Source organism: Phoxinus phoxinus (genome assembly GCF_949152265.1).
Source record: "Phoxinus phoxinus genome assembly, chromosome: 1".
NCBI lineage: Eukaryota > Metazoa > Chordata > Actinopteri > Cypriniformes > Leuciscidae > Phoxinus > Phoxinus phoxinus.
In genome coordinates this window covers 10,673,390-10,699,932 of record NC_136876.1, presented here as the reverse complement: position 1 = coordinate 10,699,932, position 26,543 = coordinate 10,673,390, and the positions used below count along the sequence as shown (strand labels likewise).

Genomic DNA, 26,543 nt, shown 5'->3' with positions numbered 1-26,543 from the left:
ATTTCTACACGGAGACAAGCCCATACTCCCCAGTAACGCCACTGGATTTGCCGAGTGGCTCGTTCCCCATATGCTGTATCATAGGTTGTAGAAAGGCCCGCGCGATGGCACATGCGTCATCACTACGACACTCCCCTTACAGCATTGGTCCTGGCTTTCGTTCACACAGGGTTCATTCCGGGACTATATCCCGGCAATGTTACTAGGTCCCCATCCTGGCAATCCCGGGACGTGTTTGCGTTCACACAGAATGTACTCTAGCAATTTTATGGCAATTTCCTGGGATCAACGCGCTGTGTGAAAGGGGCTTAAGAGCTATTTACACCAGGATTTTTTTGTTTTCACACAAGTTTTACTGTGTATTGGAAATGTGTTACATTGTATGAATGTTACGGAAGTGAGACTGGAATTACTGATGACTCGTTTCAGCAGTTCAGAATTGCTCCTTTCTTTAGGGAGACAATAACTTTACTTTGATCTTTAAAACTTTGCAGACATTTTACATTCACAAACAGCCATATTATACACTACTTGAAAGGTATACTACATGAAAAAGCATAATATGGGCACTTTAAAATCAGTATTGTCAGAAAGAGAGATGTCAATACAATGAATACTAAACACTCAGTTTGCAACAAACACTCAAAATATAATTAAAAGTAATCAAGCTTGATTGCAGAACTTGTATCGTTATCTCTAAATTAGGTAATTTGTTTTAATGTAAGAATAAGTTTATTGCTACTGGTACAGATTGAAACAGAACACTTGAGGAAGGCACTCAAGACAAAATGCTTATATTTTTTGTCATATAATTAAAAGTTCTTTCTACAAATTTAGCTGGATTATTTATTTCCATGCACCTTGTGAGTGGTTAAATTTGTGCCACATCTTCCTTTACTGGAACAGATCATTTTACATGCTTAAACTCTTCTCTTTGATGTATTTTATGAACTGATGATTTGGCGATGTGAGGAATGTCACTGATAGGAAAAGAAAGTAATTTCATATTTCCTGTGAATCAAAGAAACTTTCTTCACTTGTTGAATTTTGTTTTATTAATCCAAACTTTCCAAAGCTTCATGTTTTGAGTATTTTCTCCATTCATCTGGGATCTCACCACTCTCCTCAAATGTTTTACTGTAGTGCGTTTCCAGATCTTCCTGGAATCTGCACACAAACCACTTCCAGTAGGGCAGCTCAGAGAGATCAGGAGTGATGCTCCAGTCTGCATAAACTCCTCCTGCTGTTCTGTATTCTCTCCAGAGGACTTTATCATCTGAGGACCTAGGATAAAAAGATCGATTGCTCGCTACTGCTGATGTGCAGATGCTAACAGACAAGTTTGTTGTATTCCTGTACTTATTCCCTTTTATTCCAGTAATACGGTGAAAAGGAACACTGTGATCTCCATGATGGTTTTCTATGGTGTTTGTGCAGATGGCTTTACAGAACGGACACTGAACCCAACAACACTGACAGAAGTGATCAATCAGAAGCTCATCTGGTCTGAATCTATAGTCCAGCTTTACTGGAAATGTCTTTTTGCTGAAGTTACTGCTGATAGCAGACATTATAGCAGTAAGTTCTTTTCTTATCACATCTTCTAGGAGTTTGAAATCATCAACATTATCATGTTTGACTCCACTGATGTCTTTTTCAGAGAAGATCAGCTCATCTGAGAGCGGCTGTGTGAAACTCTTCAACCACAAACCAACATCTCCTCTGTTCACTTGAACATGTTCAGTAGATTCACATGCTGCTTTCATGATCTTCTGCTGAATGAGTTTAATGTTCTCCTTCATCTTGGGTAAAAGACTGACACTAAACTTATCACAGATGTACTGACTGACTTCATCTCTGATGAAACTCTTGAAATGATCTCTGGGATTTTTTATGTAATCCATGTATTTGTCAAAATCCTCTTTCTCTGCCAGTGTCTTCAGAATGTGTTTCTCTAGATTTGATCTGTTTCCATTCAGAGATTCACAGTTTGTTTTCATTTCACCTGCCAGATCTCTGGCAGTCTTCTTGTAGACACTCTGCTCAATGGGCTCTTTAAGTTTCTGACAGATGATCTCTCCAAAAATGGCAGCTGATGTTGCTCCATGACAGTATTTCTGGAAAATACTATAGTACTCTTCTCTCTTCTTCTCAACATACATTTCAGGATCATTGGCATCTCTGAACATTTTGTGTTGGTCAGTGATCATTTTGTTTGCTCTGTTACAAATGGAAAAAACCAAATCCATGAAGAATTCATTCTTGAACACATATTTTACTCCTTCCTGATGTTCAATTACTCTTGCTTTGATGTAATCTATGAGCTGTTGAATGCAGCTGATGTTGTAGCCCATCTTTGAAATGTTAAATGACTGAATCTTTGTGTCTGTCTGCAGAGCAACATTAGAGACTAATGATCTTATCTGGGCTTCATCAGTTGGAGACAGAGTTTGAGAAAATCCTAATGTTTCTATAACTGTTCTGCAAGCCCCCTTTACTGCCCCTTTAATCCCACCTTTTGTGGACCTTTTGAAAATAACGTATTCAGAATAACTTGATACAGAAAAAATATGGTTGTATTCGCTACCCTCTTTTCTGTGGTCTACAGGAGCACTTTCATAGACGTCACTGAGGATCTCTCTCACATCTGTGAGTATGTCAATGTCTCTGATTAGAGGAGTGTCTGTAATGATCTTCTCTACACACTGTTTCCAAAACAAATTAAATTCTGTCTTCAGTGTTTCTTCATCATTTGGTTTGTCTTTGAGTTTTAAGGCAAGTTCCTTGCTCTTCTCAAAGAGAGTGTTTTCATGATGTGTCCTATTATCATCAATCTTTTTCTTCAGGTCTCGCTGCTGGAGAATATCATTTAATTTTCTCTTTGTTTCTCTCACAATGTTTTCCTCGATATCTTTGATTTTGATTTCAAATGATATTTTCCACTGAATCAGTATATTAGCATCTGTGTCTTTCTCAAAGAATTCTGACATTGATTTGTTCACCTCTTCACTTGTCTCATTCAGTTCTCTTTGAAGATAAGTTTCCTCAATCTCATTAATTGCTTCATTTTCTATTTTGTTTTGTAGTTTGTTCTCAGTTTCCATCATGGCACTACGAAGACTCCAGGACCACTTGCTGTATTTTGTCTCCAGTTTTCTGTAGGCTGAAATCTCCAGAGAGTTTCTGAAGCTGAAGACAAAACGTTCATTCAGCAAAGCTTCCCAGAGATCTTTAATACGATTTTTGAAGTCTTTCAGCATCATTCCATCTGATCTTGAAGCATGAGAAAGGATAGATTTCTTTAGTTCTTGAATATTCTCACAGTAGTTTGGGTTTGGTGGTGCCATCGGTGGGCTTCCCTCCCAGAGCTGAGCAAAATACTTTACATCATTCCGTATATCAAATTGAATAACATCACTGAAACTTTCTGCATCACAGACTTCCTCTTCTGCAGCAAGTTTTGCCATCTCATCCAGTTTCTCCTGCAGTCGCCTCCTTCCCTCCATGTTTTTCTCTCCAGCTGTGACGTCTGAAACGTTCTGATGCACAAACATACAGCTGGGATTCAGTCTGACCTTCTTCATCCTCAGGAAGGCCTGAACAACAATCTGAAGAATGTCCTGCATCTCAGATGGGTTTTCTCCAAAGATATTGATCAAGGTCAGATTTCCAAGACCAACAACAAATGTGGCCAATTCATTGTCATGATGCTGTATTGATCGTCCAGCTAGTTCTAAGGCACGAAGACCCTCAGTATCAACAACCAGAATATAGTCAAAGTTCATCTGTGTCTTCATCTCGTCTGAGACTTTGACCAGCTGCATGAAAGCTCCTCTGGTGCACCTGCCAGCACTGACGGCAAACTGGAGTCCAAACATGGCATTCAGCATGGTGGATTTCCCAGAGCTCTGAATCCCTAAAACTGACAGCACAAAGACTCTCTGGTCTCCAAGTTTCTGGAGGAGTTTATCTAGAACAGCGGAGATCCAGATCACAGGAACATGAGCAGCATCTCCATCCATCAGCTCCAGTGGAAATCCAGAGATCATCATCTCTGCTGCAAGACTCGGGAGAGAAGAGAAGTGAAACTGCAGATCTTTCTTGTTCTTCTTCACAGATGAACATGATTCATAGATCTGACCGATCTCCCTCATGATGTGCTCCAAACCAAATGTTACTGCTTGAAGTTCCTCAGATATTTTCTCAAGTTCAGTTTGTTCTTCTTTAAGTTGTTCAGACTTATCATTGTTCTCTTTCAGTTTTAAGACTTTTGACCATGTTTCATCATATTTGTGATGCAGATTAGAAAGGTCAACTGATGTATATTCCTCAAGGAGGATTCTGAGCCATTTGAGAAAAAATATGTTCTTATTTGCATTACCTGAGTTCATTTCTTCAATAAAACACTTCATAAACTTGCTGATGTCATACTTATGCTGTTGTTGGCGAATTTGCTTCATTTCTGTCTGTTTTTTACTTATTTCCTTTTCAATCTCATCTGCTTTAGGTCGATGAAGTTCTTTGTTCTTCTGACTCCACTGATGCCACAGTTTCCCCTGACAGGGCAGAAATGAGTCTTTGATTTCTGTCAGATCTTTCTTCTCCAGTAAACTCATCATCTGCTGTGCTGCTTCTCTTCCTCTCCTGCAGTCTTCATCCTCTTTCTCATCTACTCTGGTGTCTGATTGTTTGGACAAATCTTCAAGTCTGAAAGTGGAAGATGATTCTGAAGATGAGAGACAAATATTTATAGCTCTTCTGAGTTCTTCCGATACATCTGATTGATTTCTGTCTTTCAGACCAATCTTGTATTTTCCTTTCCGTGTCTCAATGAGAGTTGAAACATCCTCAGTAAAAAGACAAATTAGTGGTTTTGAGTCCTTGTAGAGTTTTTGAACTTTTATTATGCTTCTGTCATCCCTCTGAAGTTGTGGTAGAATAACAACATTGACTGAGGCCATTTCAGTGAGGATCTGCAGCTGTTTCTCATGGTCTCCTGCATCACCGTGTAGATTACAGAATGCAACACAGTCAGTGAATTTGTCCGTGTTTTTCCCAGAGGGGCAGAACCAGGCGATCTCCACCACTCCGTCCATCAGGACTCTGGTTCTGCTGCTGCCTGGGCAGTTCCTGTGGAAGAACGTGTTGTGTTTCTCATTGATCAGACTGTTCATCAGATGAGACTTGGATGAAGACACAGAGCCAAACCTGAAGAAAGACACCATTGGAGTTTGTGCCTTGTAGATTGGATGGGTTTGACTGATGATCTCATTGTTGGTGTTTCTCATCTTCCAGCTCTTGTTGATTTGTCTGAATGTCCAGAGAGGAAACTCAATCTGTTGTGTGAATGGATCAGGAACAAGCAGAGGCAGAGCGTACTGACACTGGGAGAGTTTAGTGACCATCAGTTGCTTTAGGAAACCATCAGCACAATGAAACACGGCCATTTGAACATCCATCGGGTGAATTTGATCAGAATGACTTGATCCTTCGTTAGACAAAAACAATTCTTCGAAAATGTCACACTCATATTTAGATGAGTCATCATCTCTTTGTTGTATTTGACCCATTTCATTGGCCTTATCAACATGAATATATCTTGCTCTGTAGTCCATCATCAGTAGTTTTTGTATAAAAGTCTGAATCAGCTCCTTTTCAGCACACGACTCTTGGGACTGTAATGAATGTTCAGTAAACTGAAGAACGTCTGCAGCTCTCAGTTTATGATCATTCCGGCTTTCAAGATGAAGTCTGTCAAAGAGTGTTTTTGAGCATGTAAGCTTTTCTTTTTCTGGTTGCTCTGGTTTCTCTCTGTGTGTTCTCAGCTCTTCTGTAGTTCCCTGTGAAGGAAAATACTAGTATGTTACTTTATTATTTTTATTTCTTTATAATTTGTGTTTCTTTATTATTATTATTCCTCAATTAGAACAAGTGTAACAGTTTATTCATATTGTGTAAACTTACCAAACTTTTCATGCAGGATTGATTTGTAGCTTTTGAGATAGTTAGGTTGCATGATTCTTGTTTTTCCACTACTAAACATTTCTGGAGAGAAAAAAAAAAACATTCACACATAAAAATATTATATAGATTGTTTTAGACTTTTCTGAAGGCTCTACATGTTAAGGAACATCAAAACAGATAGTTCAACCAGTTTTATATATATATATATATATATATATATATATATATATATATATATATATATATATATATATATATATATAGTTTATGCCATAAATAGTTGACTCCAGGGAACAAAAATAATTAATCAAAATAATGAATTGGTTTGAGTAGGACAAACTTAAATTAAACTAATTAGTTCAGTCAAATTAACTTGTATGAGTATTTAGCACTTTCTTTTTCTTTCAAGTTTACAGAACTGATATATTTTAAGTAAACTGAACTGTTTCATTGTTTTGAGTTTTATGAAACTATTCATTTTAATTTAGACAAACTTAAAGGTTGTATCAGCGATTTCAGGGGCAAAAATAAATGATCACATTCATCTAATCTTTCCTAACGATCCGCTAGCTGCCCGCCCCATAAGCAAGCTGTCAAAAAAAACACATACTGTAACATTAGCCTAGTAATATTAACTGCACTATGAAATGTGGGATATACATATTAAATTGTATTATATTATTAATGTAGACAATGTATTATAGGACTAATGGAATATAATTACAGTATTTAATAATGCATTTGGGCTACTGGTTTTCATAAATACCATAGAAACCATAAAGTAACATGTTGCCATGATGATAGTGAAGTGCTATAACGTTAGGCTATGCCTGGTTTTATCTGTGGTTATCATGATCTAAATGCATGATGCTGGATAACCAATTGTTAATTTTAATAAAACTCAAACAGTCAGAATATTACATTTTACCAAATAAAAAGTAGCACATGCAGAAACTATTAAGATATTTATTTTGTTAAGGAAAAATGACAAATGTTCTAACTCAGATTTGGCAAATGTTCACCTGTTTGGCATGATATGTTCTGACAATAAAGAGTAGTTTAAAACCACAATTAACGCTCTGGTTTCTTTTTTGCTCCTAAAAGGCTTTAAACTTGAAAGAAATAAAGATTTAGCATTTATCGTGATAATTATCGATATCGACTGATATTAAAAAAATCGCCCAGCCCTACTCTTGGACAACAATCAGTCTGGCTTCAAAAGCGGACACTCAACTGAGACTGCTCTGCTCTCAGTAATTGAAGCTCTGAGATTGGCAAGAGCAGCTTCCAAGTCTTCAGTTCTCATCCTGCTGGATCTGTCTGCTGCCTTTGACACAGTTAACCACCAGATCCTCCTGTCAATCCTAAAGATGAAGGGCATCTCCGGAACTGCACTCCTGTGGTTCAAGTCTTATCTCTCGGGTAGGTCCTTTAGGGTGTCGTGGAGGGGTGAGGTGTCTAAGACCCAACATCTAGCCACTGGTGTGCCTCAGGGCTCAGTGCTTGAACCACTTCTCTTCTCCATCTACATGACATCACTAGGATCTGTGATTCAGAAACATGGCTTTTCCTACCACTGCTACGCTGATGACACACAACTCTACCTCTCATTCCAGCCTGATGATCCGACGGTAGCCGCTCGCATCTCAGCCTGACAGACATTTCTGGCTGGATGAAGGACCACCACCTTCAACTAAACCTTGCGAAGACAGAGCTACTTGTAATCCCGGCTAACCCAGCACTTAATCACAACTTCACCATTCAGCTGGGCTCGTCATCCATAACTCCATCAAGATCAGCCAGGAACCTTGGAGTTGTAATTGATGACCAATTGAACTTCACAGACCACATTGCTAGCACTGCTCGGTCATGCAGATTTGTCTTGTACAACATCAGAAGAATCAGGCCCTTCCTATCAGAGCATGCTACACAACTCCTTGTTCAGGCGCTTGTTCTGACTGGACTATTGTAATGCTCTCCTGGCTGGTCTCCCAGCTTGCACTGTCAAACCTCTGCAAGTGATCCAAAATGCTGTCAGCTAGAGTGGTCTTCAATGAGCCGAAGAGAGCACACGTCACTCCTCTCCTCACAAAATTGCACTGGTTGCCGATTGCCGCTCGCATCAAATTCAAGTCACTGACGTTTGCCTACAGAACAACCACTGGCACTGCTCCCTTGTACCCAAGCAGCAACCTCCCTGTCTCTCTCTTGAAACCAACACGGAAGTGAATTAAACGGCAATTCATCGACTGGCCACTTGAGGCTGGCTGCAGAAGTGAGTCAAATCTGTATCTCCCCCATGTTAAAATGCCCAACTTTACAGCAGAAAAAAAACATGTTTACAGCCTGGTTCTCTTTGTGGCTTTGGTCTATACAGCTAATTTTGCCCTGTATAACAACTGTGAGGGGGGTGCATTTTTTTATAACTCACCCGTTTAGTTGATTAATATTTAAAGTTCTGCAAAATTAAGGGTGTGTCCACTTTTGAGTGACAAGTGGATTCCCACATCAGCCGGTTAGCCGTCACTTCACCTCAGCAAATTCCAGCTGCTGAACTTGCCATCTCTGCCGTGTTTGTGCTTTTTTTCGGGATTATTTCATATAATTTAATACACCCATTACTTCGCACACGTCTTTGGATTCCGCCGTTGTCGTCGAGTGTCGTTTGAGAGAACAACCAGCGCTGTATTCCAGTTGTTCTCCTCGGTGAACATGTACTACTGAAGTTTTCAGATTTAAAAACGTCTATAGATATAAAGGCTACACTCGTTCTGCGGTACCGTTGCTCTGGAACAGATTATAACATGCTTATGTTCCGTCAGATGAAATCCTGCAGGTGTCGGTGCTTTCTCCGTCCATGCAATAAATGCACATCCTTGAATGAGCGCGTATTTCTAGCGCATTTAACGTTACTTGAACTTCATAGGTAGCCTAATATATCTTGTTTTGACCCATTTGAGAATTGAGATGCGGCCAAAATCAGAATTTAAAATGGACTGAATTATAAAGCTCTACGAACTTGACGAGTGATGCCGCGCTGACGGACCATAGACTGTAATAAAAGAGTGACTGACATGCACATAATCACGGTCACACACACTCTCAGAGTAATATTGTAAAGTTACTGCATAATACATTTTCAACTAGCAGAATAGCTGTACAGAATCACTTGTAGCTATGTCTTTAAACTATTATAATATTTCGAAGGGAAAAAACAGGACCTTTTAAATTGGCATTCTGATTTTAATCATCAACTGTCAGTGTCACTTTAGCGCGAGCCCCTGTGCAGTCGCAGACTTGGTACTGTGAGTCGCATATAGCATTAGCTCCAAGCCTGAGCTTAGCTAACTCCATAACGTCGCGCTAGGTGGGCGTGGTTTCAGATAGCCAGGCTCCTCAGCTCCGCCTCTTTGCCCATATTCTGTTATCCGGGAGTGACGAGCGGTGACGCGAGGCCAAGATGGCGACGGCCGGCTCCGCCCACTTTAGGCTTCAAAAATGCTCTTCAGAAACCTACGGGTGACGCCACGGACACTAGGTCCATATTTTTTTACAGTCTATGCTTGTACCTGAACTCATTACTTCAGACTTATGTGCCATCCAGAAACTTGCGCTCTGCAAGCGAGCGGCGTCTTGTGGTGCCATCTCAAAGAGGCACAAAATCTCTTTCTCAGACCTTTACCATGACTGTTCCCTGCTGGTGGAATGATCTGCCTAACTCAACCAGAGCTGCTGAGTCCATAGCCATTTTTAAGAAACTGCTGAAGACGTATCTTTTTCGGCAGCACTTAATCCAGTAATACTAACACTTTCTCCTCTATTCTATCTTTAAAAAAGAAAAAGAAAAGAAAAAGTACTGCGTTAGATTGATTGATAGATTGACCATAATGATGATCAACCATTTTCAATAAACCGTCAACATCTAAACCTCTGTTAATTCTCAATCTGAACTTCTGTAGATGTCTGACAGAAATAAAGCCAATCTGGTTAGTAATATGTGAAGCTGGTAATGTTGTTTGTGGAGTTGTTTAATCCTCTGCTCAGATCTTCAGAGATTTAATGTCTTCTTTTATCTTTCATTCAAAGCTGTGGCTGTAAGTCAGTTGTAGTTCTTGTGTATCTCTTTTTTCTGTTTTTGTTGTTTCTCTTTCCTTCAGTGATTCTGGTTGTTGACAGCAGGTATCACTAATGCTCAATCATCACTTAATTAATCACTTAAGTATCTCAAACTTCAACACTGATTCAGAGTACGTTTAACTATCTGTAGCGAGGGACCAAATGTAATCTGAGCAGAGTTAATTTAACTCTGGGGATTTTGCTGTGTGTGTGAGCCATTCTGTACACTGAGTTTTAGTAGCCTATATATTGATTTAACATAAATACCTTGTGCGTGTGTATATTAATTGCACCTATCTGTTCTGTTCAATGTTATTTTCATATGGAAGTCCATGGTTAAAATTATTCATAAGTATGCAGTGTCATAACTACATCTCTGACGTTTATAACAAACCAAGCCGTTTGAAAATCAGTAGAAAATTTAGCAAGTTATGGTTATTTAAAAAGTACATGCACCATTAAAACACAATGTTACGAGTTATCGAGCTGACTGTGACAAGATGGCCGCCAGGTGCGGACGTCGACCTGATTGGCCAGCAGCGGTGGCGAGACATCTACATTTACATTTATTCATTTAGCTGACGCTTTTATCCAAAGCGACTTACAATTGCTATATATGTCAGAGGTCGCACGCCTCTGGAGCAACTAGGGGTTAAGTGTCTTGCTCAGGGACACATTGGTGTCTCACAGTGGATTCGAACTAGCATCTAGCATTTATTATGTATATCTATGCCAGCGAGTACTTGTGCGCATGCTTTGGATGACTGTGAGCGCACCGCATCAATGTGAGTACCAAATGGATTACAATTGCTTGAATGTTTACATTGGCAAGTTTTAAAAAGACGTGCAAATTATAAACTTTTGTGAAGATGCCACACTGGCCCAATTGGACAGGTGACAAACGAAACACAAGCGAAAGTCTTGTATCACAGTGTGCAGCTTGCTGAGTAGACGCGATGTGCTGATGTGATTTTTAAGCCATTTGCGGGTCATAAGATTAAAACTTTTCCAGGCCTGGAAATTGCTATTTTAAAATTCCATGACTTTTCTAGTTTTTTTTATGACCGTATAAACCCTAATAAATGTTACTATCTACATAGGCTATACGTTGCTCATATATTATTGTAGCACAGTTTAATCCACAGGTTTCAGGCATGAAGACAAAGAAGATCGACTGGTGCTGAGTGCTGCGATGATGAGGAACAGGGGACGTGATGTGAGACCAGTGTGTGCCCTGTGTGGGTGTGACTGCAGAGCCAGGTGTGACCGTGACAAATGTGATCCACACTAGTAGTAGCCTAACATTAGCCACATGGCCGCTCACTCAATCGTTAATGAAACCACGCTTACTGCACGACAATTTTAACTTAACCTCCATGTCCACACTATCGGAGCGCATATTCTCAAAGGCAGGTTTTAAGGTCTTAATTCTAAGACATGGACCTCATTTCTCCCAGACAACGTGAACAAACTAGTGTTCCTTTCTCATAATATGAGAAGAGATAGCCTAATTGTCCATATTAGTGTAGCATTTCAGTTTGCTGGATTTTTATTTATTTATTCTTTTTTGAATATAATGCATTTTATTTAGTTGGTGTTAAGGCTATTTGTTTATCAGCCCGATTATGTTTGCACTAATATTTCTCTTTTAAGTGTTTCAGTTTGCTGTATATTTATTTATTTGTCTGTTATTATTTATATTATGTCCTACTTTTTAAAAGTATTTAGTTAAATTACATGTAGGTAGTCAACCAAAATGCCTATTACCACCGCCACAAGACTGCAGCGTTAAATACAACACAGTCCCATGTGACACTCATTCTCGAAATCACCACCAGGTGGAGCAAAGAGTTTGCAACATTGCTCCATTGGGCTTTAATTGTGACGTTTTTACTTTTAAATGAAGATAACAAAATTTAATAAATTACTGGTAATAATAATAACAGTAATAGTAATATAGTATTATAACATTTAATCTTGGCTAATTATTTATCATATAAGTGTTTAATGTTTCAGCTGTTTGACGGTGAAATAACACCAATACATGAAGTGTGCTTACATTTTATTGTGCAGTACTAGCCAGTATTTTTTATTTTTTTTAGATGGGTCTGAATGGGAACAGTGATATAGACTAGTTTTCTAACACGTGGATTTATTTACTGTCAACATTGTGACCAATTAGTGTGACCAAATTATGTGAAATTAGACTTTTTGAAACTACATTTAATAATTTACTGATGTATTTCAACAGGTCACGCATTGAAACAGTTATTCCCGTACAACACAGAATGCATTTAACATGCAGAAAAAGTGTCCATGAATTAAGCGTGTGTGTGGGTGTGTGGGTGTGTGTGTGTTAGTACCCTTTGTTATTGGACCTGATGTTCGTGAGATGAGCAACTGCGGCATCTAGGGGATATGAAATTGTCATCTGCAGCCTACAAATTAATATTTGTAACCTCTGTGGGTCAAATTGTGCCTAAACCGGGATCCTGTTTGTCATCTGGATCAGTGGAGATATGCTTCTGGCTATCAGCCAATATGTGGAGATTTTCTACGTTTATCTATGCCTTAACCAATCAGAATCATTCCACCTGACATGATGATGTAATTTAGTGACCTGTGTTAGAGTATAATTATACACTGTGAAATACACTGTAAAAAACTGTGCAATTTACGGTAAAAAAAACCCGTCAGCTGTGGTGTGGCAAATGGTGGCAACCTCTTATGTTTTACGGGACTCAAATTTATGGGCAAAAAATCACAATGTATAAAGAAACTTACGGTAAAAAACTGGCAGTCGCTTAGCATTACTACATGATGATTATGTCAACATCAATAAATAGAAAACATCACCTGATCACATTTTCTCGCTGATCTTCGTGCCATAACTAATGTGTTTTATAAATACACAGTTAAAGTAGCCAGAGAAGATCTAAAGTTAGAAAGTCAAGGGGCCAACTAAAGCAAACAAACTTTATTATTTTCAATAAAAGCTCAACATCTAAACCTCTGGTAATTCTCAATAACAACCTATGTGACAAATTGATTTGTAATACAAATCAAATGTCAGTTTTTTTTTTTGCTTTTTTTTAATTGAAGTTCATTTCCATAAAACCTAAAATATTACTACCGTATTTTTAAGGTAAAGCACTTGCAGCCAGCTACCAGTTTTTACCGTAAACTTTAGTTCAATGCCGTAAAAATTTTCATAAAAATGTTCTACCGTATTTTTTACGGTATAGTACTGGCAACCACAGCTGCCAGTTTTTTACCGTAAACTTTAGATCAGTGTCATAAAATCTACAATATTACTACCGTATTTTTTACGGTAAAGCATTTGAAACCAGCTGCCAGTTTTTTTTTAACGTAAACTTTAGTTCAATGCCGTAAAACATAAATATGTCTACCGTATGGTACGGAAAATGTTTCTTTTTTTACAATGTACTTTCAAAATCCTTACATTTATCAGTATTTTACTGTAAAATTACATGAAATGTCCCGTGAGAGCTATTCAAGTTTTTTACTGTATATAGTAAGGGTACATACTGTTAACCAATTAACATGTGTTTTCCATTGCATTTTTACAGTTTTTTACCATTAGAATTACGTACATTTTTTAATTCACATTTCTATAGTTTTATTTCATTACAAGGAGAAAATAACATAATAAATAAATATTAAGAATTATTTTTTGAAATATGGGGTATTAGTAGCTACTCCATTATAAAGCACAGTCCATGACAAAGTAAACACAATATCTTATGAATAGTATTTTTTATTTTGTAATCTCCACATGGCACAGTTGTCTGCTTCTCGTGAAAATGAGCTGTGATACGTCCAGTCCATTACATGTGTAAATCTATGGTGTCAAGGATTTTTTCCCTAAACCATTGTAGCGTCTACAAATCGACACTTAATAAATATCTAGCGTCTACAAATTGACACTTAATAAATATCTAGCGTCTACAAATCGACACTTAATAAATATCTAGCGTCTACAAATCGACACTTAATAAATAAATCTGGCGTCTTCCAATCGACACTTAAAGATACAATATGTAACAAATTTGTAATAAAAGATCCAAAAATCACTTGGACAGTGTGATATATTTCCTGCAGTTATGTACTTACAATATCCCAAAAGTCTCCAAAGATTTTTTATTTCAGAGAAATTCCAATTTTAAATAATTGTCCGTCCCGGAAAAAAATGTCGCCTGTCAGTGACGCAATATCCGCACTATCCTTGGTTTCCGCAATATCACGTGGACATATGCGTTAGTAAAAAAAAAGTTCCTCTAGCCGGGACACGAACTCGGGTCTCCCACGTTATATGATGGCACACTTGCCCACGACACTGTCGTGATGCGATAGCTTATATCAACATTATAAATTATACAAGATTGTCGTCCGCGTCCCCCACACCCACGCATGTAATAGCCTATTATGATTTCCGTCATTATTGTATATTCTGTACAAGGTGGGCCGGCCCACATTGGCCGGCCAGTCCGTGACCGAGATTATGACAATGCAATTAAATACAATCGGATATCTGTTGTTAAAAAATATTAAGCCATTACTTGCAAATGTCCGTTCAAATTTAATTTTACTACGATTGGTTTGAACACGTAAAACAACACTTCATTAACTATAAACATCCTAAAACTACACAGCACTAACCTAACAAATCATTTGACAAATAGCTGTAACCGGATAATATAGCATAACATTTCGCGTTCCTTCCTTGTAGTTAATTCATTATCATGACATAAAATTTCGCGTTCAGACGTACAAGTAATACAAAAACTAATAAATGACCTCATCCGTGATCATGATTCACTTGATGATGACTGGTGCATAGATGTATACACTAGAAGACGCCTTGGCTACGGCAGTTCATTGGAACGAATGTCTTTAATGCGACTTCTAGTGTATATATATCTATGCACCAGTCTGCGCACACGTCACACAGAAGGAAGCGCTCGCGCCCTCAGATCACTTGAACATGGCTGTGTTACAAGAGGTAAAAACGATATAAATACTGTTCGTTTTCTCACACAAACCGCTCGTTTCGTGTCTTAGGCCATCAATGTGTACTTACATTTACGAGTCATTAAATCATGTTTAATTTGGACTTCTCTGTGCATGCTCTTTGAGGTGGACCCCATAGACCTGCATGATATGACTGTCAGACAACAACGGTTTGACCTAAAAATATCAAAATTTAAAATACTGTGGAAACAAAGACACGTACATCTTGGATGCCCTTGAGGTAAGCTAAAACATATCAAAAATGTATTTCAAAGTGAACTATCCCTTTAATTCCATACGTCTCTGGATGTTGAAAACGACATCTCCCATCGTTCCACTGTCCTTCATAGCGTCATCAAGATTCGCCTTTGTTATTGTTGGAAACAGCGCCCTCTTGTGGCTCAAAATCTTACATACTGTAGCTTTAATAATTGTTATACTCTAGCTCTTCGCGTCTCCCTTCGACAACTGGCCGAGTCTCTTACTCTAACTTACTTGCTTCCCTAAACTGACCTGCTGCGCAGCAGAAATATCAGACAGACTTTCTGCAAATGTCCCTTCAAATGCCTTTATTAACGGCCGGGAGAGTCTTCGAGCAGTTCTCAGAGAAACTCTCCCAAGAAGAATCAAGGCCGGAGGATCTCAGACAAATTCCATTGAGAATCCCACCCGTAAAACACAAATACAACCGTTTTATAGAATAAGGAGGTATGGCAAAATGACATGAAACATTACTTAATTTGATTGGTTCTTCATAGACGAGCCCTCTTGTTAGGTAACCAAACTCTGTTTTTGGTTTCGAGTTTAGACATCTGTCTAGTTTCATTTCCCATATTCGTTATTTATACACACACACGCACACACTCAAAGTCACAAGTTTTCCATTGGTTTTGTACGTCCTGTTCAAATGTTAGAGGTTAAATAATGTTAGATGTTAGAAACATGTTTAGTTTAATATACAGTTTAAAATTTCTACGACCATGGTTAACAATCAACTAATTGACAAAGTCCAATCGACTAATAGCTTAAATGAACTGCTAACAGTTGACCAGGAACATCTTTAGTCAGGGACAGCCTTGTTTTTATCATTAAAACAACTTAAGTTTGATTGGTAGGATGTCAAGCAGCAAAAACAAGTCAGCTGATAAGCGTGCACATACTGTAAAGCAGCTCTTACCTTGGTTGGGTCTCTTGTCTCTGTTGCGGTGTGCTCCCTTGTCTCGTTATTGATTGAAGGTTTATCTTATGAAATAAAAATAAATATAAACATGAATGTTTTAGATTTTGTTCTATATAATAGCAGTTTTCCTGTCATACTTTCATTAGATCCGGGTAGAGCGCCTAATTCCACTTCGATTTATATAAGATCATACCATAGATGTGATATAAGGTGGTTGGGATTTGTTTTGACTCTGTTCACTGTACTATCTGTATTTCTGACTACTGCTTCAATAAGTTGTAATACATTTAAATTACTATTACTTTTTTATTATGACATTTTCAAAATGACACTCCTTGGTTGATGGAGCACCTTTTTTCAAACAATTAACATTTCTTACTGATATATAATGAAGCCGTGTCTCTATCCACAAATGTCTATATGTTTAGTTAAAATCACAATGCTGTAGTTTACAGTCTGGACTAAACATGGGGAATATCAATAAAGAATCTTTTTTCTCACCACTTTCACATTCACTGTTTTTCATCTCTTCTCTCTGTCTTAATGCTGTATTGTTTATCTCTCCTGTGTAACTCTGCTGGTTATTCTCATTAAACAGAAGCTCAATCTTCTTCATCAGGTCGCTCATCTCTGATTGGTTGTTCATCATCTTGTTGCAGGAGTGATATCTTCCTCCACATTTCTCCAGCAGCTGCTCCAGGACAGGGTTTCTCTTCAGATCATCTTTTATGATCTCACACTCTTCTTCTCTCTCATAAGTAAAGAGAATCATCACAAACTGAAGAACTTTGTCACCAAACACTCTCTGAAGCCATTCAAGACACATCTGATCATCATTGGTCAACTGGCCCAGTCGCACGACAAAGATGAAGGCATGGATTTCCTTTTCATTCACTAGTTGATCAATGAGATGGTCCAGACAGTCCAGGTAAAGTTCAGCCTCATGTAAACTGGTCATGTTGATCACAGAGACGTGACGTTCTGATATCTTCCTCTGTAGAGGAACAATTCTAGACATTTCTGCATTTTCTATATTAGTCTGTTTTTCTCCGAGAAGAATGTTTTCATGTCCAAACTGGACTGATGAAGAATTTCCAAATAGCACAGCGGTCACATTGGGAAGCGCGTGATCTAGAATAAACACACAAGAAAATTCATCAGAATATCAGTACTTATCCGATCATTATTGATTATTTTTGTGGATGATTGGATGCTGTGAATATTGTGTTTTTCCTACCCATGATGCCACTGTGTGATGAGTCAAATGGTCCGGGTGCCTTGATCATTTCTGCATGGTCAGCAGGTTTGGATGTGTTCACTTCTGCTGATTGTTCAATATCCTGTAATGTCAACATTCACTAGTTAATAATTGACATTTACATTAATCATTTAGCAGACGTTTTTATCCAAACCGACTTACAAATGAGGAGAGCAATAGAAGCAATTAAACTAACAATAGGACAACAATATGCAAGTGCTGTGGCCATTCCCAGTTTAGTCCAACGCAGTCTACAATATCTTTTTTTAGAATGGAAAAGAAAGTGTTATTATTAATGGAGGTCACCCTCGATAGGCGGTGTTAACCCCTTATATTGGCTACTGCCATTATATATTTAAAACAGTAATATCAAACCGAAACCAATCTTGACAAACTATATATCATTTGAAAGCTTACAATCTCTAGTTTAAATTTTTGGTGACTGATTTTTAAAATACTCTACAGAGGAGCCGTAATTTATCAATTTGCAACAAGAATATTGTCATACTTCGTGAGGCGTGTTCAGACCTTTATTTTGAAATCGTGATGAACATGAAAAATCATGAAAGAATGAAACCTCAGTTTGTTTTCATGTCAAGACTTCAAAAGATAGCATCCATTCAATTGTTTTAGAAAAAAAAGTTCTGAAAATGTTTTAAATATAAAGAAAAATAATAGATTCAGCATTAGTGAAGTGGCAGCGAGCTATAATGCACATACAGGATTTTTTGTGTGTTTCTTAGGGGTTGAATTCATTTAAAAATCTGCCAAACTTCCAATACTACTTCTGAAAAGGATAGTATATGGGCAGTAATGTCAACTAGTGGAGAAGTTTGGTACTGCACCCAAACTAAATCTCACTGAAAGCTTATTTTTTGACATCAACCTAAAATTTGAAACACAACTTTTCACAATTTTTTGCAGTTTTAGAGTCCTTTAGGTTTTGAAAATATATATTTTATATAAAATATGAATAATTAAATGTTTAACGTTCTAAATTTTCATAAACTCAAACTTCTTTTCTGTTTAACTGTCTTAATTTATTTAACTTCTACAAAAATCTGCCAAATATCTTCTTAAAAACAAGAACAATCTTATATTCCAATGCATTCTTGAATAACAACCATTTAAGTTTGTAATGTGCATTTTCATGTCTATTAAAAAAAGGGGGCGCTTGATAAGGGGTTAACATTAAATGGCATAGCATCTTACGCACAGAAGACATCTGCACGTGATAAATTGTAGTGGGAATGAATATCTGTATATACAGTATTAATCTTCCCAGCAGGGAATCTAAAACACAAACCAGAAAATCTGGAGCTCAGAGTCGAGGAGGTGGACTCGAACTGATAACATGGATTTTGCTTTAGATTTTAGATTTAGCTTACTTACTTGGCTGGATACCTTAAATCTTACTCCTGACCCTAATTATTTTAAAAAGAGAATTTTTTATCTTGCCATTGATATTTCCATGCCAATATGTTACAGAAAACTTTCATACACACTCAGTGTAGAATTTGTCATTTGTTAGAGTATCATAAGCCTTTTATCAACATGAAATTTTGCAAACCAATTGTTGTGCCTTTTTATAAACCATCTCTGCATCACAATTAAATGCCATCTTATTGCCAAACTCCCATGATACTTATATGATTCCATGACTTCATCCCCCCCTTAATGATCGTACTCTGAGGACCTGAGAGCTTCAGCTGGAATCAATGAGCATGCCCTGTTTTTACATTTAGTTGCAGAAAATCTGCGTCACGCCAATGCACAAAGTAATCTATGACAGGACAATGATTTGTTTTATCAGCGTGGAGGACACTGACGATAGCAGAGTCATCTGCAAATCTGAAATATATCTGCTGTCATGCCGGCTTTGGCAATCATCATATAATAAATCATTTAAAAAGTGGTTTATTGTGAACAATCTATCAAATGAAGTCAAACCTGAGTGTCGATGTCTCCCTGTGTGTGTCTGTCCTCTTTGGTTTCCAGAAAGCAAGTGAAAGTTCTCTGCAGACCTTTATATATATAGACAAAGGAAGTAACAATTCCTTGAAGTCACATGACATAACAGAAAGTAAAACTAAAAGATTTCCGTTATGGTAAAATTCCTTTCTACAGAAACTTTATGATATTTATTAAATGTCAGATTTTCAAACAAATTGCTTTTTCTACCCTGGATTTCTGCATGGATTACCCATAACATTACTAAAAATTACAACAGTTTTACTTTTCACACTTTTTAAAGAACAGTGTTTCACAGTACAGATTTTTCCAAAAGCTAAATGTCATCAAGTGTTTATCTTAAAAAGATTAGACTGACAATTGCATTAGTGTCCTGCTCTTTAGATAGCTACACACAATTCCAATACCTTTTGTAACTTTCATTTTGATTAATCTATCATTTATTTATAAAAAAGAAAACCATGCAGTGTTATTTTACTTTTGATTTCAATTTCTGTAGGTATTTTTGTTCAGTTCAGTGCTATTGTTGATTTGTATATTTGTTCTTATTTCATTACTGACTGTTTACTTGTCTTCAATAATAATATTAGTTAGTCTAGTTGTTTTAGCTGTGGTATTTTTGTTAAAACCATAGGCTAAAGTTCCTCGGAAATGTTCTTTATGCTGCTGATCGATTTCAATTATTATCGACTCCCAGTTTTGATTCCAACAAGTAAAAAAAATCTGTCAAACATTTAGATATCAAACCTATTTTTGCAAAAATGGACATTACAAAACATTTTTATAGCATCAAATAACTAACAAAATCCAAACTTATTAGAAATACATACACTTGAACACACATCAGCGTTATATGAGCTACCTAAAATGACAGAAACCATCTTTGGAAAGAAATTATTTGAAGTGTAGTTCAGTTTTAGCACAGAGGGTGGGTTTATGACCTATACCGCAGCCAGCCACCAGGGGGTGATCAATATGTTTTGCCAATATGTGGCACATTTGCAGACTCATGTTTACCACCTTGTTAGATCAGTCTATATAGAGGGTCCTTTTCTGTTCCAACATGACAATAACCCTATGCACAATGAGATGTCCATTTCTATTTAATGGGGTTTTACAAAACCCAGAGCTGAACTCTGAATTATAAACCATAAATCAACAACAGTTGATATGAACTAATAAAATAACATAGTAAATTATTATCTCTTCATGAGTAGAATATATATTATATCAATATTTATTTCAAGACATTCACCACACACACACACACACACACACACACACACACACACACACACACACACACACACACACACACACACACACACACACACACACACACACACACACACACACACACACACACACACACACACACACACACACACACACACACACACACACACACACACACAACAACAACAACAGTTAAGCAGATGTCTAATAAATTATTAACATTTAACTTCTGTAATATGATTAAACATTGAACATGAGCACTGTTTTATTAGTTAACATCTATAAACAACATTAATTATAGCTTTTCTCCTCGCCTGTAAGAGCACAAGAACACTGCTGATGACCGACAGTATTTACAGCATTAACATCATTTATTTATAACGTAGGTACACTTTACAATAAGGTCTCATTTGTTAACATTATTTAATGTATAAACTCCCATAAAGTAACAATGAGCAATACATTTGTTACAGTATTTATTAAACTTTCCTAATGCTAGTTAAAAATAATACAGTTTTTTTCGATTGCTAAACGACAGTGAGCACAACTGGAGCTACATGTGCAAAACTCTAACTACAGTCTGCACTACCAACAGTCACCTGAGCTAAACAGTTCACATCACCTGCAAAACTCACTCCAAGCAACACAACTCTTAACACATGGCTCAAAACAGGCTCAGTGCAGCCAAACACTATGCACAACCCTCACTGCGATAACACACACTGTCACTCAGAACACACTGAGAGTAAAAACACTAGCATCAAACACCAATACAGAAAATACTAACTTTTCATCTTTACAGTTTGAACAATTTCAGTGACTTCATACAAAGTAATATTTTCTTCAAAGAAAAGAGTGACATTCTTTCACATGATTTATTTACATTTTTAGAACATAACAATTCTTTAAGGTAAATGAAAATTAGCAGTTTGCTTCAATGGTCTGTAGTAATTTACGGAATTACAGTAATGAGGAAAAAAAAGGTAGAAACTAAAAGTACATGTAATTCAAACAAATAATTGAGGGGCTAATCCTGCCTCTCTCCAGCATCAGGCCACAGGTGTTCATCAACATCACATCTAATGTTCTCTCTTGCCATGCACCTGCGGAAGAACCTTCTGGAGTGCCTTATCCATCCCTGCAGTCCTATGGACTCGTGTCCTCACATCCGGCACGCATGGCTTCCAAAAGAGACATTTGGTCATGTGGGTGGTGACCAAACACTTTCCACCTCCAGGCAGAGAAAAACTCCTCTATTGGGTTGAGGAAGGGTGAATATGCAGGCAGGTACAAAACCATAAATCTGCGACAATAGCATTTTCCTGCGCATCTGAAAATATTTTTCCTCTTCCTCCTGTTGGGGCCAGCCTTTGGGTTCTGTTGTATATTACAGTATATATACAGTAATACAGTAAAATATATATTTTACAGTCAAACTTACTGTAATATATATCTGTGTAAATATTCTATAATTGCAATACAAAATATATTCCTGTAATGTTCTCATTTACTGTAAGGATGTAAATCTCACCTGTTTCAGCTGAAATTGCCATCAGCAGTGTTTGAAAGGCACAAGACTGAAATCTATTCTGTTTTGAATGTGTGGTTCACAGTTTTGACAGCAGTGTGTTAGCATTTGAACAAAGTGCTGTAAATCCACAGTGTTGTGCAGGTTGTGGTTAAAGTCATGGGATAAGTGTGTAGAGTTTTGAAAACTGTGTTCAAGCAATGAAAAACGAACTAGAGTTTGGTCCACATGAACTGCTGCTGTGCAGACTGTAGTTAGAGTTTTGCACATGTAGCTCCAGTTGTGCTCACTGTCGTTTAGCAATCGAAAAAAACTGTAATCATATTGTTTGTTCATGTTAGTTTACACTGCGTGAACTAATGTTAACAAATACATATTTTGATTGGAATATTAGTAAATGTTGAAATTAACATTAACTGAGATTAATAAATGCAGTAGAAGTATTGTTAATTCCTAGTTCATGTTAACTAAAGTAGTTAACTAAACTTCAGCTGTACACTTGACACAGTTAGAGCTTAAGAATCATAGTCAATAAGCAAAAACCAGTCAAAATGAAAACTTATACATATATAATAATTGGACAATATTTATTTTGGATTACATTTTGTTAAACATAACAATTCCATAATTTATTTTGTATCCAATTGTTTATTTATTCAATGCTTTAATTAGCAAAATACACTGATAGCCTATAGTCAAATCCAGGCCCCTATATTTGCAAAACCATAAAGAAAATAAAGAAAAATAATAAAGTATCGAGTGAGCAGCTGTAAAAGAAGCCTAAGACCTTTTATATTCTTAGTTATAAATATATCTCTGCAACAGATTTGCCCATAAAATCCCCGGTGTTAAATATGAGTCCACAGTGTTAAAAGTGAGATAGGTAATAATTAGATCATTAAATGTGCATTGTGTAATATTTAGGAGGATCTGTTGACAAAAATGCAATAGCCTACATAACTATGTTTTAAGTGGTGTATAAAGACCTTATGAACCGTTATGTTTGTATTACCTTAAAAAGAGCAATTTCTATCAGCATTATACACCGCGGGTCCCCTTACATTGAAATAGTGATGTTGAGCTGACATGTTTCTACAGTGGCCCTAAACGGACAAACGCGTTTCGTCACTATGTTGTTCTTAATTGGCATCCCTGTGATTAATTACCGGGGCTCCGCCCTAAAGACGTCCAGATTGCCTGTGATGCTAAATCAACCTGTTCTGAATTATTAAGAGCGTTTAAATAACGCTGGCATCAGTGCAGATGATTTAGAGTTAAGCTGTAGAGCAGTGTGGATCTTAACAGAAGTGCTGCAAGGTTTTTGAAAGAGACTCTTGATTTCTGTCTAGTCTTGGATGATTGCTCTTCATGGCTGTGAGGGAGATTTGTGTTTGGAAAGGGCTCATTTTAGCCCTCTTCCTCTTTGCTGTTGATGGACAGAAAAGGCCGTACGTACTATGGGCTTAAAAGTAAAAAGTGGCCTAATGTTTGATTTATGCTGAATGATACAGTTCTATAAGGGCAAAATGAAGCACATTAACCATTTGGTAAAAATGTATTAATCACATTGTACTTTTTCCTATCTAGTGGTCAAGGATGAATGGGACCCACCAAAATGCTGTTCATTAACTTTTGTTTTAAATGCAAGTCACTGTTGAATGGAGTTTGTGTGCTGTTATTGTTCCTCAAATATATTTCTGAACAAAATGGCTGTGGTGTGCTCTTATTTTATAACCATGGTACAGTGTTTTTTTTAAGGTTAAAAGTTTATCCCACCCAGTCAACCAACCCCATGTTTGGTACTTCAACCCACTCTCTGATGGAGATAACTGCTTTGGCCTATTTTTGATTTATTAGGCTTGTTTTGATTCACAGACCTGTCAACCCTGTGAATGATCAACTAACATGAAAATGTTCTGTCCAGATTTCTTTTCGTCTCTGAACCTATACTTAATGATGTTTACACTGGTTATTCATGGTGACGTTCCCTGCAGTGATTGAAACTGTATCGGATGCCAAATTGTGTGCTAGTCTTCTGAACCCCCAAGAGAGTCTCACAATGACCGTTTCTCTGCTTGATGACAAAAGGATGACTACACTTGTGCAGCAGGTTTCTTCAAAGCCATTTCACCGCTGCTTTAGTTTCCAGGTCTGTTATCATGAGACATTGCTCTTTCTTTGTCTGGTTTGAGTTAACTGAGCTTCTTTACAGGCTCCTCAAGTAGATAAAGAATCTGTGCAGACGCTGAAGGTAGAAGTTCAAGGGAAGGTCTTCAGAGCGACTGAAGAGAGGAAAGTCATGTTCAGACGTTACCTGCCTTTGACCTTCATCCAAACAGACAAACCCATCTACAATCCAGGACAAACTGGTGAGCTGTGAATGACCCTTGGTTGAATATTAAAGGTGTAGAAAGTCCAATCTGCTACAAAGTCAGATCAAGTGCATTATGCAATTAATGTAAGTTCATTGTGTCTTTGCAGTGAATTTCAGAGTTGTCACTATGGATGCCACATTTGTGCCACTTGATCAGATGGTAAGGTCTGGCCATGAAATTGCACATTTATTGCAGGTCATTTTTACTTGAGCAGTTTTGCAGTTCTCTTCAATGACTGCTGCAATGGTGTCTTTCTTTTAAATGCTTAATATTTCTGTCTTTCAGTACAATCTGGTGGTGGTGGAGGTGAGTTTGTTCTGGTGCAAGTCTTTGAATGGAGCTGCTGCCACTTTCTGTACATTTTGGTTTGCTGTTTTTATGAGCTGTTCATTGTTTTAATAGGACAATAACAATAACCGGATTGGTCAGTGGACAAACGTTTCTTCAACGAGGTGGATATTGCAGCTTTCTCATGAATTAAACCCAGAGGCTCAGATAGGGATGTACACACTAAAAGCTTTTATTGGCGACCAAATGACCACATGTTTTTGAAGTGAAAAAATACGGTAAGTTGTGAATGATGTGCAACAGTTCAACGACAGATCTAAGATCTTACAGTGTTTTTATTTCTGGCTTAGTTTTGCCCAAGTTTGATGTGACCGTAAACGCACCACAGATGTACAGTGTTGCAGATGTGGGACTGAAAGTTGAGGCTTGTGCCAAGTGAGTGAAACCTACAGATATTTTCTTATCTTGTGGTTGGTCCGTTCTTGATCTTGTTCCTTGACGTTTCCCAGATACACATATGGCCAACCTGTACCTGGCCAAGCCTGGTTGGAAGTATGTCGTGAGCCGTTTTCATATGTTGTGGTTCCTGATTTGACCCGTCAATGCCTGGATAAAACTGCAAAGGTTTGACTCCTGCCTTACAGTGGAGGGTTTTTCTTCTGCTTGTGCTTGACTTAAATGTGACACTTTGTTCTGTTACCAGATGAATGCCACTGGCTGCGCCTCCCTTACCGTCGATACATCAGTGTTTTTCAACACCAAATTTGAAAATAATATGCAAGACACTTTTTCTTGTAAATGTGAATCTCACTGAGGAGGGAACGGGTGAGATTGGCTGATCTGAACCAAAGATATGTGTATGGAGGAAGTTAACTTGTTTATTTGAGTTGGTTTAATTTTTTCCCCAGATGTACACTGTTAGCCCTTACTGTAGAAAAAGCCCACATTCTTACAATATCATACCATTTTCCATTAAAACAGTAATATACAGGAATATACCTACAGGAATATACTGTGAATTAACAGCGCTCAAAGTCGACACTCAGAGGCTGTGTTCCCAATCACACCCTATACCCTCATTCACTATTCCCTACATTAGTTCACTAATATAGTCCACTTGAATGAAAAGAAGTGAGTGAATTGAGACACTGATGAACACCTGATAAGCAGAATCACTGAAGGACAGAGAAACAAGAACAGAAAAAAGAGAAACACAAGAACTACAACTGACTTCCAGCCACACTGAGTGTGAAACCAGTTTAACATTATTTATTTCAAGTTCTTGTTGAGAATGAACAGGGATTTAGTTAATAATAAAGTTTGTTGTCACCATGATGGAGATCAGTATTTGCTTTAGTATGTCTCTTGTACCTTAACTCAAAGACTTCGTTCAATCATCTCTCTTCGGCTGCTGTAACAGTGAGTGTATAAAGCACATTTGTTACAGCAAGAAAAGTCAAGGGGAAGTTGATCAGGAGTTTTTGGTTTTGTGATTTCAAAATCATACATGATTTATTACTATTTAATATATGTGAGCTATGAATTTCTGGTTTAATACCATACATCTAATAATCCACAACATGAAATACAGCAATA

The 26,543-nt window shown here is 37.4% G+C and overlaps 1 protein-coding gene across 1 annotated transcript; it reads right to left on the bottom strand.

Moving 5' to 3' along the window:
• Positions 1–432: 432 nt before the first annotated feature.
• Positions 433–19,609, bottom strand: LOC306999952 (interferon-induced very large GTPase 1-like). Its single transcript, XM_079615094.1, has 6 exons — positions 19,500–19,609; positions 17,529–17,631; positions 16,793–17,422; positions 16,289–16,353; positions 5,965–6,045; positions 433–5,840 (listed from the first exon to the last, which is right to left on the bottom strand). Exons 2-6 carry the CDS (start codon positions 17,575–17,577, stop codon positions 1,056–1,058), a joined length of 5,610 nt encoding a protein of 1,869 aa, XP_079471220.1. The 5' UTR covers positions 17,578–17,631; positions 19,500–19,609; the 3' UTR covers positions 433–1,055.
• Between the last annotated feature and the right edge of the window lie 6,934 nt (positions 19,610–26,543).

Excerpts from the sequence above, each read along its gene's own strand:
- LOC306999952 (XM_079615094.1), bottom strand. The coding sequence starts at position 17,577 with ATGATCAAGGCACCCGGACCATTTGACTCATCACACAGTGGCATCATG. Across the intron at positions 17,423-17,528 it reads ATCACACAGTGGCATCATGG|ATCACGCGCTTCCCAATGTG; the intron begins GTAGGAAAAACA and ends TGTTTATTCTAG. Across the intron at positions 6,046-16,288 it reads AGACAAGAGACCCAACCAAG|AAATGTTTAGTAGTGGAAAA; the intron begins GTAAGAGCTGCT and ends TTTTCTCTCCAG.